At 37.6% G+C, this 14,327-nt stretch overlaps 1 protein-coding gene across 2 annotated transcripts in view; it reads left to right on the top strand.

Moving 5' to 3' along the window:
- The window catches only part of AFTPH (aftiphilin), a 48,367-nt gene that overhangs the window by 14,941 nt on the left and 19,099 nt on the right, over nucleotides 1-14,327 (top strand). For both annotated transcript variants that reach the window (XM_075035561.1, XM_075035562.1), the window contains exons 3-6: nucleotides 9,805-9,956; nucleotides 10,493-10,619; nucleotides 10,939-10,995; nucleotides 13,917-14,039. In XM_075035561.1, coding sequence (XP_074891662.1) covers nucleotides 9,805-9,956; nucleotides 10,493-10,619; nucleotides 10,939-10,995; nucleotides 13,917-14,039 — 459 coding nt within the window. The remainder of the gene's footprint in view (nucleotides 1-9,804; nucleotides 9,957-10,492; nucleotides 10,620-10,938; nucleotides 10,996-13,916; nucleotides 14,040-14,327) is intronic.

Below are 14,327 nucleotides of genomic sequence, written 5' to 3'. Positions count from 1 at the left end.
AATGGAGCTTTAGGGGCTTAATGCTGATTTCTTGTCACGTTAAAAGGTGTGAGCCTCTGCTCCTGACACTTCCTTCTTGCCATTTTGTGCAAGGACTAACACACCAAATTTCAGAGTGGCTTCATGAGCCAAAAAAAGGCTCACAAGTGAACCTGCAGGTGGATTTTTGTGCCTATGCAAAACCTTGCTCGTCATCACCTGAATGTGTGGGTCCATTTCTCAAGGTGAAAGCACAAATCTATTGTTACCTATTCTGTTGGTCATTCACCCACAAAACTGGAGAGTACTAAGGTTATTAGTGCAATTAATCTAAAGTGTTCCTGTTGCCACTCAAAAGACTGTCCAGAATCTGACAAAGAAATGGGGTGGGGAGATGATTCTAGTAAATCATCCATTTCTCTGGTTAATCATGCTATTAAGGGATAGTCTGAAGGTTTCAAACATTTATTTTTACTTACAATTTTCGATAACTTTATGATGGAGTTTCAATAGAAAACACTTCTGAATGTAGACCTGTATAAAACCAGAACCTTCAGAGGTTCTGTAATGATTTTTTATTTTTTTTCCCTCCCCAAGTCTGCCTTAACAAAAGATAAAAGCCAAGTTACAATGGAATTTCTTTGGTGATCTGTCATGAAGTCATACAGTAGTTTGGTTAGATTGTAAAGCAAGTTCTAAGACTTAAATATATTTTCATTCCTTCTCTTTATACTACAGCCATTTGTGACTGGATATAAAGTGATCTTCTGCCTCCCCTGCCAGTGAGGAAGTACAACTCGGAGAATGTTTTACACAAATAAGCTGTAGAGGAAGTTGAGCTGGATATGTTTTCTCTGTTGCAATAGTTTCCTTAGCCTTGCAAGGACAGTTAGTTGCTAAATCTTTTTTTCAGTTAACTCTTAAAAAATAGTTACACATTTTCAAAACTTACTTTGTATTCTGTAAGTACTTTAAGTTTTGGGAGGATTTATTGAAACCTTTATACATACATATATATATATATACAAAAGCTTTCTCTTAATCTTGTGTAGTAATTTGTTTTTAATCAATTGAGCCACAGTTTAGTAAGTTGCAATTAGAAACATTGAGATTAGTTGAGTCAACATGAGCCAGCAGACAGTCCCAGTACTTTGAGTGCAGAATCTTAGCAAAATTAAGCTCAGATTTTGATCGGCTTCTTTACTTTCATTTAAGAGGATGTCACTGAGGCCAAACCACAAGTTTTAAAGTATTTGCTGATCTTCTGTTTCCCATGCATTAAAGTTGAGTTCTGGAGCTGTTTGATGCAAAAGCAGGAACACTTGCATGCAAAATAAAGCTAGGGAGAGGTAAGCAAACAAAGCTTTTTATTACTCTGACCAAAGAAGGATATGGAGGAGTAGATTGCTTGCATCAACGTATTGCTGGCAGATCTAAAAAGCACTTGCTGTAGCAACTTAAAGGGAGCAGGCTGTGCAAGAGAGAAATACTGCATCTGTTAGACACTTGAGATAGATGTGAAAATTGAGACCTCAGCTTAGGATAAAAGGGAACTGGGATCGTTTACAAGATACTATATACACTTGATCTTTGGTGTTGAGGCTAGGAGAGTCACTGTAATGTGGTAGTGAAATAATTTTGAATGGTGTGTAAACAGAATGACCCTAATGTAATTCTTTGCTTTTCAGTTTTCTGCTTTTGTATGCTTAGCCAGCAGCGTTACTGTTTAAATGTGGAAATGATGTATACAGCAATTTTCGTCCATCCAGAATGCAGCATGAAATGAAAGTTATTTAGCAGTAGCTCAAGTTCCCTTGCCAATGGTCTCTGTGTATTTTTGTTTCTGTTTCCTTGGTTTGTGTATTCTGGTTGTGGAGGTAGCAGCAAAATTTTGTGCTTTCTGAATGTGGTCTTGACTGTAAAGTGTATGTCAGGCAAATTGTTATAAAGTTTGTGGATTTGGTATAATGTTTAATTAGAAGTTAGACTTTGCTTGAATTTATCTAATTAATCCAGTTTTTCTTACGAAATGTAGGATGTAAAAGAAGAGAATAAGAGGAAACGGGTCACAAAAATGACCTTCTATAGTGACATGTGGCAAAAAGATCGTTATGTCTTTTCTCCTTTGCCTTTGGTCTTAGGCTCTCCGAATCCTGCATGCAATCTGCAATGTAACATTTGTAACATGTTGACCTTTTCTATTCAGTAGTGCTGCATGGAGGGGAGAAGCAAAAGGACACAGTATATGGTATTGACTTAAAACTGCTGAAGGAATTTGTAACCCCTTAGAAAAGGTACCAGTTGCAGAGGCTGATGGACACAGATACACAAACCATTATTTGAACCCATATTAATACTACCAAATACCTTAGTCATTTAATGTCTGTCTTCAGCTGAAAAAATATGTGATAGCTGGTTTCAGTATAGCTGCAGGTTTGTAGTAGATACGGATGTGCCTTTGTGTTCATTAAAACTGAATTAAGATGTAGTGGTGGGTGAACTGGTTGATCTAACAAGTTTTGAGCGAACCTGTACTGTACAATATGCATTAATCCCCTTTATGTGATCACGTAGCACGCTACTAAGTTATGCTTATAAGGAATATAAGGCTTGTAGCACAGCTTTTTCAATAAGATAGTGTTGAACATTAGTTCGCTGAGGGGGTTACTCTGCTGTATTGTGCATTAAGAATATGTATAGAACATAGGCAGCAAAGCACAAGAGCAGTTATTACCTATGGTAATCATATGGGTGGGTAATACAGTGGTGCCTAGCTGTGTTCAAGGTGTATGGGCATCTGTAGAGCAGGAGGAGATGAATAGTGGCTTGGTTGGAAGGCCAAAACTCTTACCTGATTTAGCTGAGAGTTAACAAATACTGAAAGGGAGGAAGGGAAACCTGAACAGTCCTCCAAGTAGGTTTTAAGATCCTCATCTTATTAGAGGCTCTGCCTCTTCAGATTAATCAGACAGTGTGGGTGATGCACAGTAACTAAGCCACAAGTATGCATCAAGACAATGAAAACCCTGGATCACTCTCACTTACGGAGTACTTTGTCTTGGGCAATGAATGAAGTCATGCTCTTGGAAAAAAGTAATTATGACCTTAAAGACTTCAGCCTCCCAGTTCCCTAAGATAGATTAAGATCATGTTGGCTAAATTAAGTTCAGACAGTCTGGTAACGACTTGCAGTGTAAATATGTCTGTCTGGAAAGGTTTGGGTTTTTTTAAGTCCATAGCATAGTTCTTAAGTGTGTGCAGCTGAATAACAGTAAAAACCAGACCATTAATAGCAGCCCATAATTGCTGTATTTCAGAACATGTTGGCTAAGGGTATCTTACAAAAGAAAATAGTTTGGGAGAGGGTTGTTTTAGCATTTCTGTTTATGTATCACAGAACAAAATTATTTTCCATTTTGTACACATAAGTTTTGTCTACTATACTTCCTCTCAGAGCCTGACTGAAAAGTTAGTACATCACCACTAGATAATAACAACATGACCAACTGAAATGAGAAGGAGGTTTTATGTAGTCTAGATAAATAACTGCTGAACTTCACTTTGCCTGCATGGAAGTTGCAAGATTTGATACATTCTTCCAACTGAGGGATAAAAAATGTGCAAGCCTTCCAGCAAGAAGGAGGGAGACAGATTCACATTTCTACACTGAACTTCCCTGCGGTTTATAACTCTCTTGTATCAAGCAGTAAAAAGAGCAGAGAAGTCTTGTTCTTCTTAAGCCTCTAAATTTTCAGATTTGCTTTGCAGCTGAGCTCAAGACCTTTATAGTTACTGTTTAAAAATGTTTTTGGGATATCTAGGACTATCATTGCCTTCTTTAATTCTTTAAATTATTGCAAAAAATCTTCATTTTGTGTTGTTGAGGGTTTTTAGCTCTTGTGGCATCCTCTTCGTGGCTTGTAAATCTCAGTTTAGGACCAGTGTTTCCATTATAAATTACCTGTGGTAATAAAAATGAAACAATTCAATTTCTTATCTCTAAGAAATTTATGACACTAACTTAAATTTATCTGCTTTTCGGGGGGGTGGAGGAAAGCCATCACATTTGAATCATGAGAAGCTAAACTAGTGTTCTTTGTAAGCTTTGCGTCTCTTTTTTACTTGGGAGTTTTTCTGCCTGCAGCTGTTCTCCCATTGCTTTTGAGAAGGTGTTGTCTTTGCTCAGCAGAGCCTGCACATCAGAAAAGGAACTAAATTGTTGCTATGTGGAAGGGAAACTGATTTTTAGTTTAAGCAGTCCATAAACTTTTCCAAAGAAAAAGCTGCCCCCATTTAACTAGGAACTTAGTGATTTGTTTGTTTGCTTATGTGTGTTTAGTTAACTGTTCAGCTTTGTTTAATGCTTGAGTCCAAAAGATTTTGAGACCCACTGAAGTTGATGGGTGTGTTCTCCATGGTGAGTTGCATCCATTGAAATCAGTTTTTCAGCTGCCCTGTATTAACAGTATGGTCATGTAGTTTAGCTCATTAAAAAAAAAATAATCCTCAAAACCTAAAAAAGAAACAACCCCCAAAGAAACAACCCCCAAAGAAACAACAACAAAAAAACCCCACCACCCAACCCCCTCTCCCCCCCATATGGTGAAGGTACAGGAGTATATGGCAACTTAGCTCCTCACAGGCAAATGTGTTGCCGGAAAATGTGGTTTGGTTGTTAGAAGGCTCAGCAAAGGGAGTTTCTCATTTAACCTCTGCTTTATTTTGTTAAAATGGTCATAAATACCTGTGTTAGGCACTCTCCAGAGCAATGCATTCATGATTTAAAATAAATAAATAAAATCTCTCTGGTTAATGAGTTTCTTTTCCTGGCTTCTGGCCCCTGAGTTTTGTTCTGCTGTTTTTTGAGAGCCTTCACTTGGCTTCTGAATTCTAACTAGAAGCCAATCATGTCCATATGGACTCTATTCCTTTCCTAAATTACATATTTATCATCTTGGATCCTTCATATGCCAATTTCTGTCTCCTTTCTTGTGTTTTTCTGTCGGATAAGACTTGAATATCTAAATATTGTCAATAATTTAACCATTACACTGGTTTTATTTATTCTTAGGTCTTCTAGTTTTGTGTCCGATAGATGCAAAAACAGCCCAGAGCTTGTGTTGCTTCCTCCATAGCCTCTTTTCCTGGCAGCAAGAAAAGGAGGGCTGAAGGCATGCTCTGCTTCCAACTCTCTCCCTTCTTAAAGCACCTCTGAAGGCTACCGGAGCAGAGATGCTGTGGGCTGTAAGTGAGAGTGGGGAAAATGAGGGATTGTGTTGAGAAATGGGACTGTCCCCTCCGATGGGAAGGAAGGAGGGACAAAGTGCCACTCCACTCTTCAGCTTCCAGCATGAGAAGTTCACTGGATGAGCTCGTGTCTGCCCCGCAGCTCATGTGTGATTGGGACTGTGGAGAGAAGCAAGACAACTGTGTTGGGTTTTTTTTCCCCTTTGTACACAGAGTTCCCTGAAACTTCACCCAGAGAAGCATTACAGCAGTCATGTAGTGAAAAATGCAAATCGTATCAACTTGTGGCCCAAGTATGTTGTCTTTATGGCAAGTTTTATTATCTCCTGTTTTCATAGCTCTGAAGAAAGGCAGCAACCTGTCACTGTTGAGTTCATGTGGAGGTGGCTGGGGAGGATTTAGTGTGCTGGGTGGCCAGTGTAGATTTGCTGTGTTGAAGGAGTTCATTGGTTCTATAGTCTTGTGGTGAAGAAGAGAAAAACAAATTCTGGTAAGCCAAGTACTTTGGCCTTTCAGCACTGAGGGCTGAATCTTGCCCCCTGTTTAACCGCCAAGGAGATAAATTCTAATCCTGTGGTTATCATTCTCACTTGAAAGTCTGTTACATCTGTGATATTTTGATTGTTTCAGGTGATGATTACCACATATCTTAATTGTTTACCAAAAACTTGTATGCAGTCACAGAAACTATGGGGCTTTGAGTTTGTCACTGGAGATTCACAGTTAATTTTTAGAATGGCAGCTGTAGCCTTCGTTCACGTCTTCAGAAAGTGTCTTTAAGAATTACTCTTCTCAAATGGCAGTGGAGATACTTGGGTATCAAATGCTTTTAGTGACATGTAAAGTGGAGAAAAGTTCTTGTTTTCTGCCTCTTTTTTTCAGGATTTTTCACCCTGAAAGACATGACATTACTGTGTATGTCAGAAGTAATATTTTCTTACAGTCTGTTTATACAAACAATAGATTGAGGTTTGTAGAAGATGGACATTTATACTAATTTCAAAATCTTGGTAATGCCCTTTATACTTGGGAGCTGTGACCACAGGATTTCATTACCAATTAGAAGAAAAAGTTCGGCTGCTTCCATTAAGGATATTGCCACTGCCTGGGAGGTGTGTGTTGGTATGCTCATCCCTGTGTCCATTTGCACACATAGAATTAATTACTCTGGTTTGCTATGGAAACCATTCTTCTCTATTGTATATAAATAAGGGCTAAGCATTTCTGGAAATTTAGAAAATATGAAAGGAAGTGTAAAGAATGCTATAATTAAACTGTTCCTGAAATTTTGGCACAATTCTTAAGCTCAAATTTGAAATTGGTTGCTGACTGAAATGCAGCATGGTTCTTGGTTCTTAGGGACTCTCTCTTAATTCTTTCATTACCTTAGGAAGCGTGTTCTTAGGCACTAGCATGTTCTCAGATGTTGATGCTTTTCAAGAAACCTGATGCCTTGCTGTTTTCATGATACAATGCCTTTCACCTGCCTCTGTTTTCACTGGGGATACGTATTCCTGCTATATTACAGAAATGAAGTAAGCCTCACCTGTTCATGTAAGATAAGAGCAAATGATATATTGTAGGTGAAGTTAAGCTTTAAAACTTAAGTGAGCATGCTTTTGTATGCTGAAGTGTTAGGCTATAATCTGGAATAGTGTTTAGTTTTGCTTCCTAAAAATGTAAATTAGTGTCTTAGTTCAGGTCAACAAACATGAAACAATGTAACAAGTATTATACCTTACTGTATGGCCAAAATGATTGGGCATGAAGAGATGATTAAAATGAAAATTATATACTGTAGAACATGACTCATTATGGTCAAAGCACACCAGTAAGGTAATGAAGAGGAAAAAAAAAGTGTGAGTCAGGTATGCTGTCTAATTCAGATTCTTTGATAGTATAGTAATATGGCACTTTGACATTATGCTTTGCAAATAACTGAACCTGATGGCTGTTCCTGTCAGGCATTTCTTTCACAGGTAGCAAAACTGAAGAGCTGATGTTCTAAGCAACTTTGTTTTCCTGCTTTTTGCTGCTAGCAGCTGAATAGGGAGCATAGAATGAACAGACTTGATTCCCAGTTCCCAACTTGTCATCCTGACTCCAGTACAGAATCAAGATATTCTGATAATGTGGTGTTTGCCTCTCTGTTATGTTTCCTGTACTATGTTTGCTGATGTACACGGTCAGTGGTTTGCTTAATTGAGACAAGAGACAAGGCAAATTTTCAGATAAAAATTCAAATGAGAAATGTTGTAGATACCTATTATAATTATGAAGCAGGTACTCTGGTGTCTAAAGGTTTGTCCCAACTGTATCGGTTGGTCTAATTAAAATATGTAACTTCCACCTACCAGCCTTGCTTCTCTGAACTTTGAATCATTTTGATTGCAACACAAAACTTCTGTCTGAGGTTTATGTTTGTAAATTCAGCATTGCTGCTGGAATATGCTGCATCTCCACAGGAGGGCTCTGCTGGCATAGCTATACTAGCACACACTCTGGGATGCTCGAGGGATTTTCACCTACTCAGTTTCTTTTCCATTTCCCCAGTAGAAAAGCTGGATGCTGCCCTGTGGGCAGTACAGCAGAGCATCAAAAAGGTGGCTGTTGAAGGACTCCAAACTAGACAGAAATGCTCCTTTCGTGCCAGGCTTGTGTCTCTTTCCCTTAGCAAGAAGAGATTTGAGTGCTGCTGTTAACAAGTGCATTGAAAAAAGGCTTTAATTTCTTTTTTTGTGTGCATATAATAATTGTTAAAAGATTGTCAGTTACCTGTTTTTAATGGGTTGAACTGGGGAAAAAATATATTCTGTGGCAGTGGTACATCTAATGTCTGAGACAGTTCATAGAGCTATAATAAAGTTGAAATTCTATGGCTATATGGAAATAGAAGAGATAGAAATGTAAGGGAAGAACTTAAAAAGAGGAAAGCATACTAAGCTTGTAAAAAAAAAAAAAAAAAAAAAAAGAGGGGTGGGATTTTTTTGTGTGTTTTTGTGGGGACCGGAGGTTGGTTGAGGGTTGGTGAGGTTTTTTTGGTTTTAATATTAAATCCAGCTGCCAAGGCCCAAGTGGCAAGAATTGGAACATTCTCCAGTGCATACTATGGAATTAAAATGCCTGGAAACCATTAGTACCAACATGCGCTCTTTATATTGTTGGGACTTTATCCTGCCCAACAGCAGTGATGGTGGCACTGGTGGAGAGAAAAGCAGGAGACATTTGCTGTACTATGAAACTTAAGAATCCAGTTGCCCTTCCTAAGATGCTGAAGTTTCCTTTCTCCCAAGGGAGACTGAAGTGATAGTGACATCAAGACATGGTTTCAACTCTGTGACAAGCAGGAAATCCTGCCTAGTCTCTCAAAACTGTGGGATATAGATCTGTAGCCCTCCTGCAAAACTTCTGACTATTTGTATTTACATACTCTTGGTGTGAGTTTATAATGTCAGGCAGCAGAAAGAAGGTCAGAAAAGAGTAATGTAGATAAAGTTGTAGTAATGCAAACCATGCTGCTATCTAGCTGGCACCTTATTCAGCTAAAATAAAACTTAGTGGGGATTTTTTGTTGGGTTTTTTTAAGTTATTTGGTTAGGATAGCAACATTCCCCAGGTTGGCTTTTAACCCTCACGGGATCACAGCATTCAGCATCAACTATCAGAATCATGAATGGGAGGAAAGGGAAATTGCTTGAAGGAAAGTAATTTTTCTATTTAAATTAAACAACCTCTAATGTGTAAAAACACACAAATAGGTTTGGGGGTAAGAAATTAAGGCATTAAGTAATTCTTTTTCTTTGTTAGCTTTTTGGTCTGGAGAAGTAGCAAACAAATCTTACAAATGCTTTTTGACAAACAATAGGTTTAAATGCCTTAGTCTTGGCTCTTCTGCATTATACCCATCACGTGAACCATAGCAAATGAAGCTGGGGATTATAGTTTTCCTACATCTGAGTCACTGATAGTAACAATTTTTTAGGAAGTGTGCAGTCTTTGGACTATAAATAGTTTTTCCTTACCATTTTTGAAGTTGTTACCACACTACGAGCATGTTGCACATCAGGCTAAGTTTTGTGAGACCTTTAACTGCATACATCTTACAAGAAGTGAAGCTGTCTTCTGAATCAAAGTTAAGTCTCAAGTTTGGATTGAAGTGCATCATCATTAAGTGAAATGATATTTATTAATACCAAGCTAGCTGAAAAAAATGTGTGAAGCCCTTAGCATGTGTAAAATTGGAGACTTTAACACATCTTAAGTAAATGTAGCATAATGCTTATTGCACATATTTTCTGCTAATTTATAACAAAGAGCGACTCTGGTAAGAACTATTGTGGACTCTTCTCTAAGAACTCACTTTGCAGAGGGCAAGATCCTTACTGTTTCTCAGTAGCTAGCAGCCTGTATTTGGTGCTTAAAAAGTCTTGTGGTACTCTGACACTTAAATATTTTGTTGTAAGTGAAACTTTGTATTAGCTACATACTGTTTTCCATCTTAACTCATTTTTGTAATTTTGGACTCCTTTTCTTTAAAACAATTAACAAAATTTGACATAATTTTTTTTTTTTATGTAGACAACATTGCTAAGTCGTCTGGAACGAATATTTGAAGTCTGTTTTCCTTCCATACCTGTTCTTGAAATTGAAGAAGAAATAAGTTCCTTGAATCATTTGTTGGAAGCAGGTGAAAAGCAGATGACAACTGAGGAGACCTTAGCAAATACTGGGTAAGAACCCACAGTGCAACAAACTTAAAATGAAGTAGAAACGTGTGTTCTTTGGGAACTTAAAACATACAGCAGTAATTTAAAATGAGTTGTTTGCTTCAAGCGTTTTGAAGGAACTATCAAGTAAAAATTAGCTATCTAGCAGAACATTTGTTTTCAGTGACTATGTACACCAGGAGTATTTCACATAGCATATCAACATAGTCAGCAGCACATCATCTTTGAAGTAATGTCTCTGAGTTAATCAGAATATGTCTTATTAGTTACACTTGATATAAATGGCTATATTTATTCATGTGATGACGAAGTCTAAGTAGGCCTTGTCCTGTCTGCTGTGGACATCATTTTCCAATAAGAAGTCTGAACTATAATTGTTCTGAGAACACTGTGCAGTTTTAGTTCCCCTAGGTGTTGTGCTTGGGCATAAGTTTAATTGGAATGTATAATAAGTCACTTGCGTTAAAAACTAGAATAAATATTCAAGGCTGCTAAGCTGTTACTCCTGTTGATAACTTGATTTATGATGGGTTGTACAGGGAACTGATGGATGTGTGGACAGAGCTGCAGGATATCCATGATGCGTATGGACTGAGATACCAGTGGGGTGGCTCCCACAGCAACAAAAAGCTTTTGTGCTCCTTGGGAATCGACACAAGAAATATTGTGAGTCTGTCAGTAAAAAGTGCTTTCTAAATAATGGAGCTGCTTTAAATTTACAATCGGGTGAAAGTCCTTTTGTGTGAATGCTTGTTTCTTAATTGCATAGCTGCACTGAACATGGATTTTCACAACAGACCATCTGACAACTTAACTTTTTGTAAGCCCTATTAATATTAAAAGTTGCATTAGTTTTTAACCATTGTGTTATATTTAACGTAGTATTTATTCTCTGATATTAATCTTATACAAGTTATATAACATTGAAAAAATATCATCACTGACACAAACTCTTAAGTAAATTTTTTTGTTGTTGTTTTATCAGCTCTTTACAGGCAACAAGAAACAGCCTGTTATAGTACCCATGTATGCAGCAGGACTGGTAAGCTTTTTTGAGTGTTATTTTTTGTTATAATTCCAACAACATTATATAATTAAATATATTAAATGATACTAAGCGCCAAGTGTGCTGAAAGATACTTTTGCAAGTACGTTTATGGCTTAGGCATCAGTAGAAATGCTAGAAAAGAATCATCAAATACACAATTTTCATTACGTGTGCAAGCAGATACTTTATTTTAAATGAAAAAAGTATTGATTTACTCATTTCATAAAGCAAGCTGTTTATCTAATATGGTGGGCTAGCTAGTCCAAGCTCAGTTTGAGGCATTTTTGAAAAAAGAAGTAGTTGATTGAAGTAACTTATCAATGTGTATGCATCAATGAAAAGTTATTCTTGTTGAATTTAAACTATTAAATATAAAGTATAGATGTAAAAATGTCAACTAAAACACAAGAAACCAGATTGTTAAATAGTTGTCAGAAATGACAAAGGAACATCGAAATGTACTCTGCCCTTGTGAGACATCAGTTTGGGTACTGTGTTCAGCTCTGGGGCCCCCCAACATAAGAAGGACACAGACCTGTTGGAGCGGGTCCAGAGGAGGGCCACAAAGATGATGGGGGGCTGAAGCACCTCTCCTATGAAGACAGGCTGAGAGAGTTGGGGCTGTTTGGCCTGGAGAAGAGGAAGCTCTGGGGAGATCTTATAGTGGCCTTCCAGTACCTAAAGGGGGCCTACAGGAAAGATGGGGAGGACACTTTAACAGGGCATGTAGTGATAGGATGAGGGGTAACAGTTTTAAACTGAATGAGTTTAAACTGAAATTTAGAGTTCAATTTGAACTCAAGAGTTTAACTGAAATATCTAATCTGATTTAGATTAGATATTGTGGAAACATTCTTTACTGTGAGAGTGGTGAGGCACTGGAAGAGGTTGCCCAGAGAGGCTGTGGATGCCCCATCCCTGGCAGTGTTCAAGGCCAGGTTGGATGTGGCTTTGAGCAACCTGGTCTAGTGGAAGGTGTCCCTGCCCATGGCAGGGGAGTTGGACCTTTAAAGTCCCTTCCAACCCAAACCACTCTTATGATTCTATGAAATTAATCAAAACATCAGTTTGCATCAGCACTTGTGGGAAACCTGGCAGTAAGACCAGATGCTCTAAAGGAAAATTAAGAACTGCTAGATAGTTATAGTATTCCATGAAATGTGCGTAGGAAGTTTTCTCGGCTCTCTTGAGCATTTGTCTTTGTGCAACTCTTTCTCTGACAGACTAGATTGCATCTCAATATCTGTAGGTCAAGAGAGATGCATGGTAATGCTTTGCAGTGTTATTGGCATAATAATAAAGGACCCACATATATATATATTAGGCTATTTATGCATACAAAAAGCATTGTATAGCCAGTATTATTGTCTTGCTCCAAGTGCTAGATAAAAATAACAAGCATAATTTAGATTTCTGTAGATTGAAGGAAAATCAAGTAACCTAGTGCAGCAAGATCAACTGTTTTCACTTAAGCCAGTATTCTGTAATTCCTGTTTTCAGACAGGATTTCAGGCATTTCAGACTCTATGTAATGTCTGTAGTAGTAAAAACATTCAGAAGGTAAGATTTGCCATTTTTGCTAGTCTGAGCAGAATAAATATGTTCTTTTTTCTGGAAACCTAAGTGAGTATATATGCATACAAACACACATGTGCTTTTATATGGTCATTCACAAATTGAATATAAAAAGATTACAGTTTTCTTTGGTATATATTAAGCCAATTTAATACATAGGTTAATTTTGTAGAGTGACTTTTACAGTCACTTTCCAGAGCTGTTGTTTTCTGATGCATCAAGGTCAGCTCATGCACTTCTCTGGATGTAAGTATGGTATTCTGATACAGAGAGGCTGAACATCTCATAGTAATTGCTGTTTTCTTCCTGTAACATACTCGTGAGCAAGACTATGTTTGTATGCAACCCATGCAGTTATTTTTTGCAACAGATTGTTGTTGCTAATTAATTATCTTCTAAATTTTTTACATACTTGTGTACACAATAAGCTGGATAGAGATGATGGCAGGAGTAAAGTGGCTTGCTGCTTTCTGTTGTCACACTGCTTCATGTGTTTCTCTGCTGTCCAAAAGAATTGATTTCACTGTGGTTAAATTCTAAGCTCCCCTAACATGGTGTAGAAACATTTGTGGGACAGCTGATCTTGGTGGCTGACTTCCTGAAATTGTTTTAAAATACACTAGTTGCAAATCCAATAGCTTTATTTGGGGGTTTCTTTTCTCATACCTCATTGTTCTGAGGTTGTTTGCATGTCTCAGTGCAAACTTTGCTCTTTCTTTAGATTTCTTTCTCACCCTCAATTTTATTTAGGAACACTAGAGGTTTCAGATGTTTTTCATAGTACAGTCTATCTTTGAACAGTTTGTTTAAAATTAAAAATGTGGTTTTAATTATTTTCTTAATGCTTTTTAATGCATCTATTTCCATGTCAATAATTATTGTTCTTGGTATCATTCTGCAAACTAATAATTTGACTTGATTCTTCTGAATTACTTAATTGTTGAAATGGAATGAATGCACTTGTACCTTTCTGATGGGCTGATTGGTATTTCTGGAACAGTCTACACACAATTGGGAGGAGAAGTTGTCACCTTATCAAGTAAATGTTTTCTCCAGGTTAAATTACATTATTGAAAGTTGAAAGCAAGCTCCAGCTAAGCCCTTGCTTTTCTGTTATTGGCTCTAAAATGTTTCCTAGGCCTAAGGAACCAGGATGATTCTCTCCCCTACCCCATCTCCTGCCCCTGTCACTGAAAGTGTCCCAGAGGTGTATGGTTACCCTCAAGTCCCTAGTTGAGGGTAGTACTACTTAGTAGTGTGTTTTCTAATTTTTTGCATCTGCAGTTCTTGGAATATATATATGTGTGTGTGATTTTTAATTTATTTCTTTACTTATTTAGGGTATGTTAGAGCCTACCAAGGAACCTTTGAAACCAATATCTGCAGCAGAAAAAATAGCTTCAATAGGACAGACACCTCCTGTATCACCAGAGATGAACACATGTACCTCTGATCAGTTCCAGGTAAAAAACAGAGAAAGGAAGAGGAGGAGAGGAAAAGAAAGAATGAGGGAAACAATGGGATGCCTTGCCTCTTCCTTCATATTTAAAATATGTAGATGGTGTGTTCAAAGAGATCTGTATATCAAGGGCAGGTGTTCCTTGTGTCAGATTGAAGTCCTGCCCTTGGATCTACTTTTCATGTGTGACTGGAAGGGAGTCCCTATGATAAGACTGTAGCAGTTGGTGGCCAGCATTTAAGAGTCCTGATGATATTTGCTGTTCTACAGCAGTTTGCTTTAAAAGGCAGTG

Source organism: Buteo buteo, chromosome 9 (assembly GCF_964188355.1).
Source record: "Buteo buteo chromosome 9, bButBut1.hap1.1, whole genome shotgun sequence".
NCBI lineage: Eukaryota > Metazoa > Chordata > Aves > Accipitriformes > Accipitridae > Buteo > Buteo buteo.
This window is presented reverse-complemented; position numbering and strand designations above follow the sequence as displayed.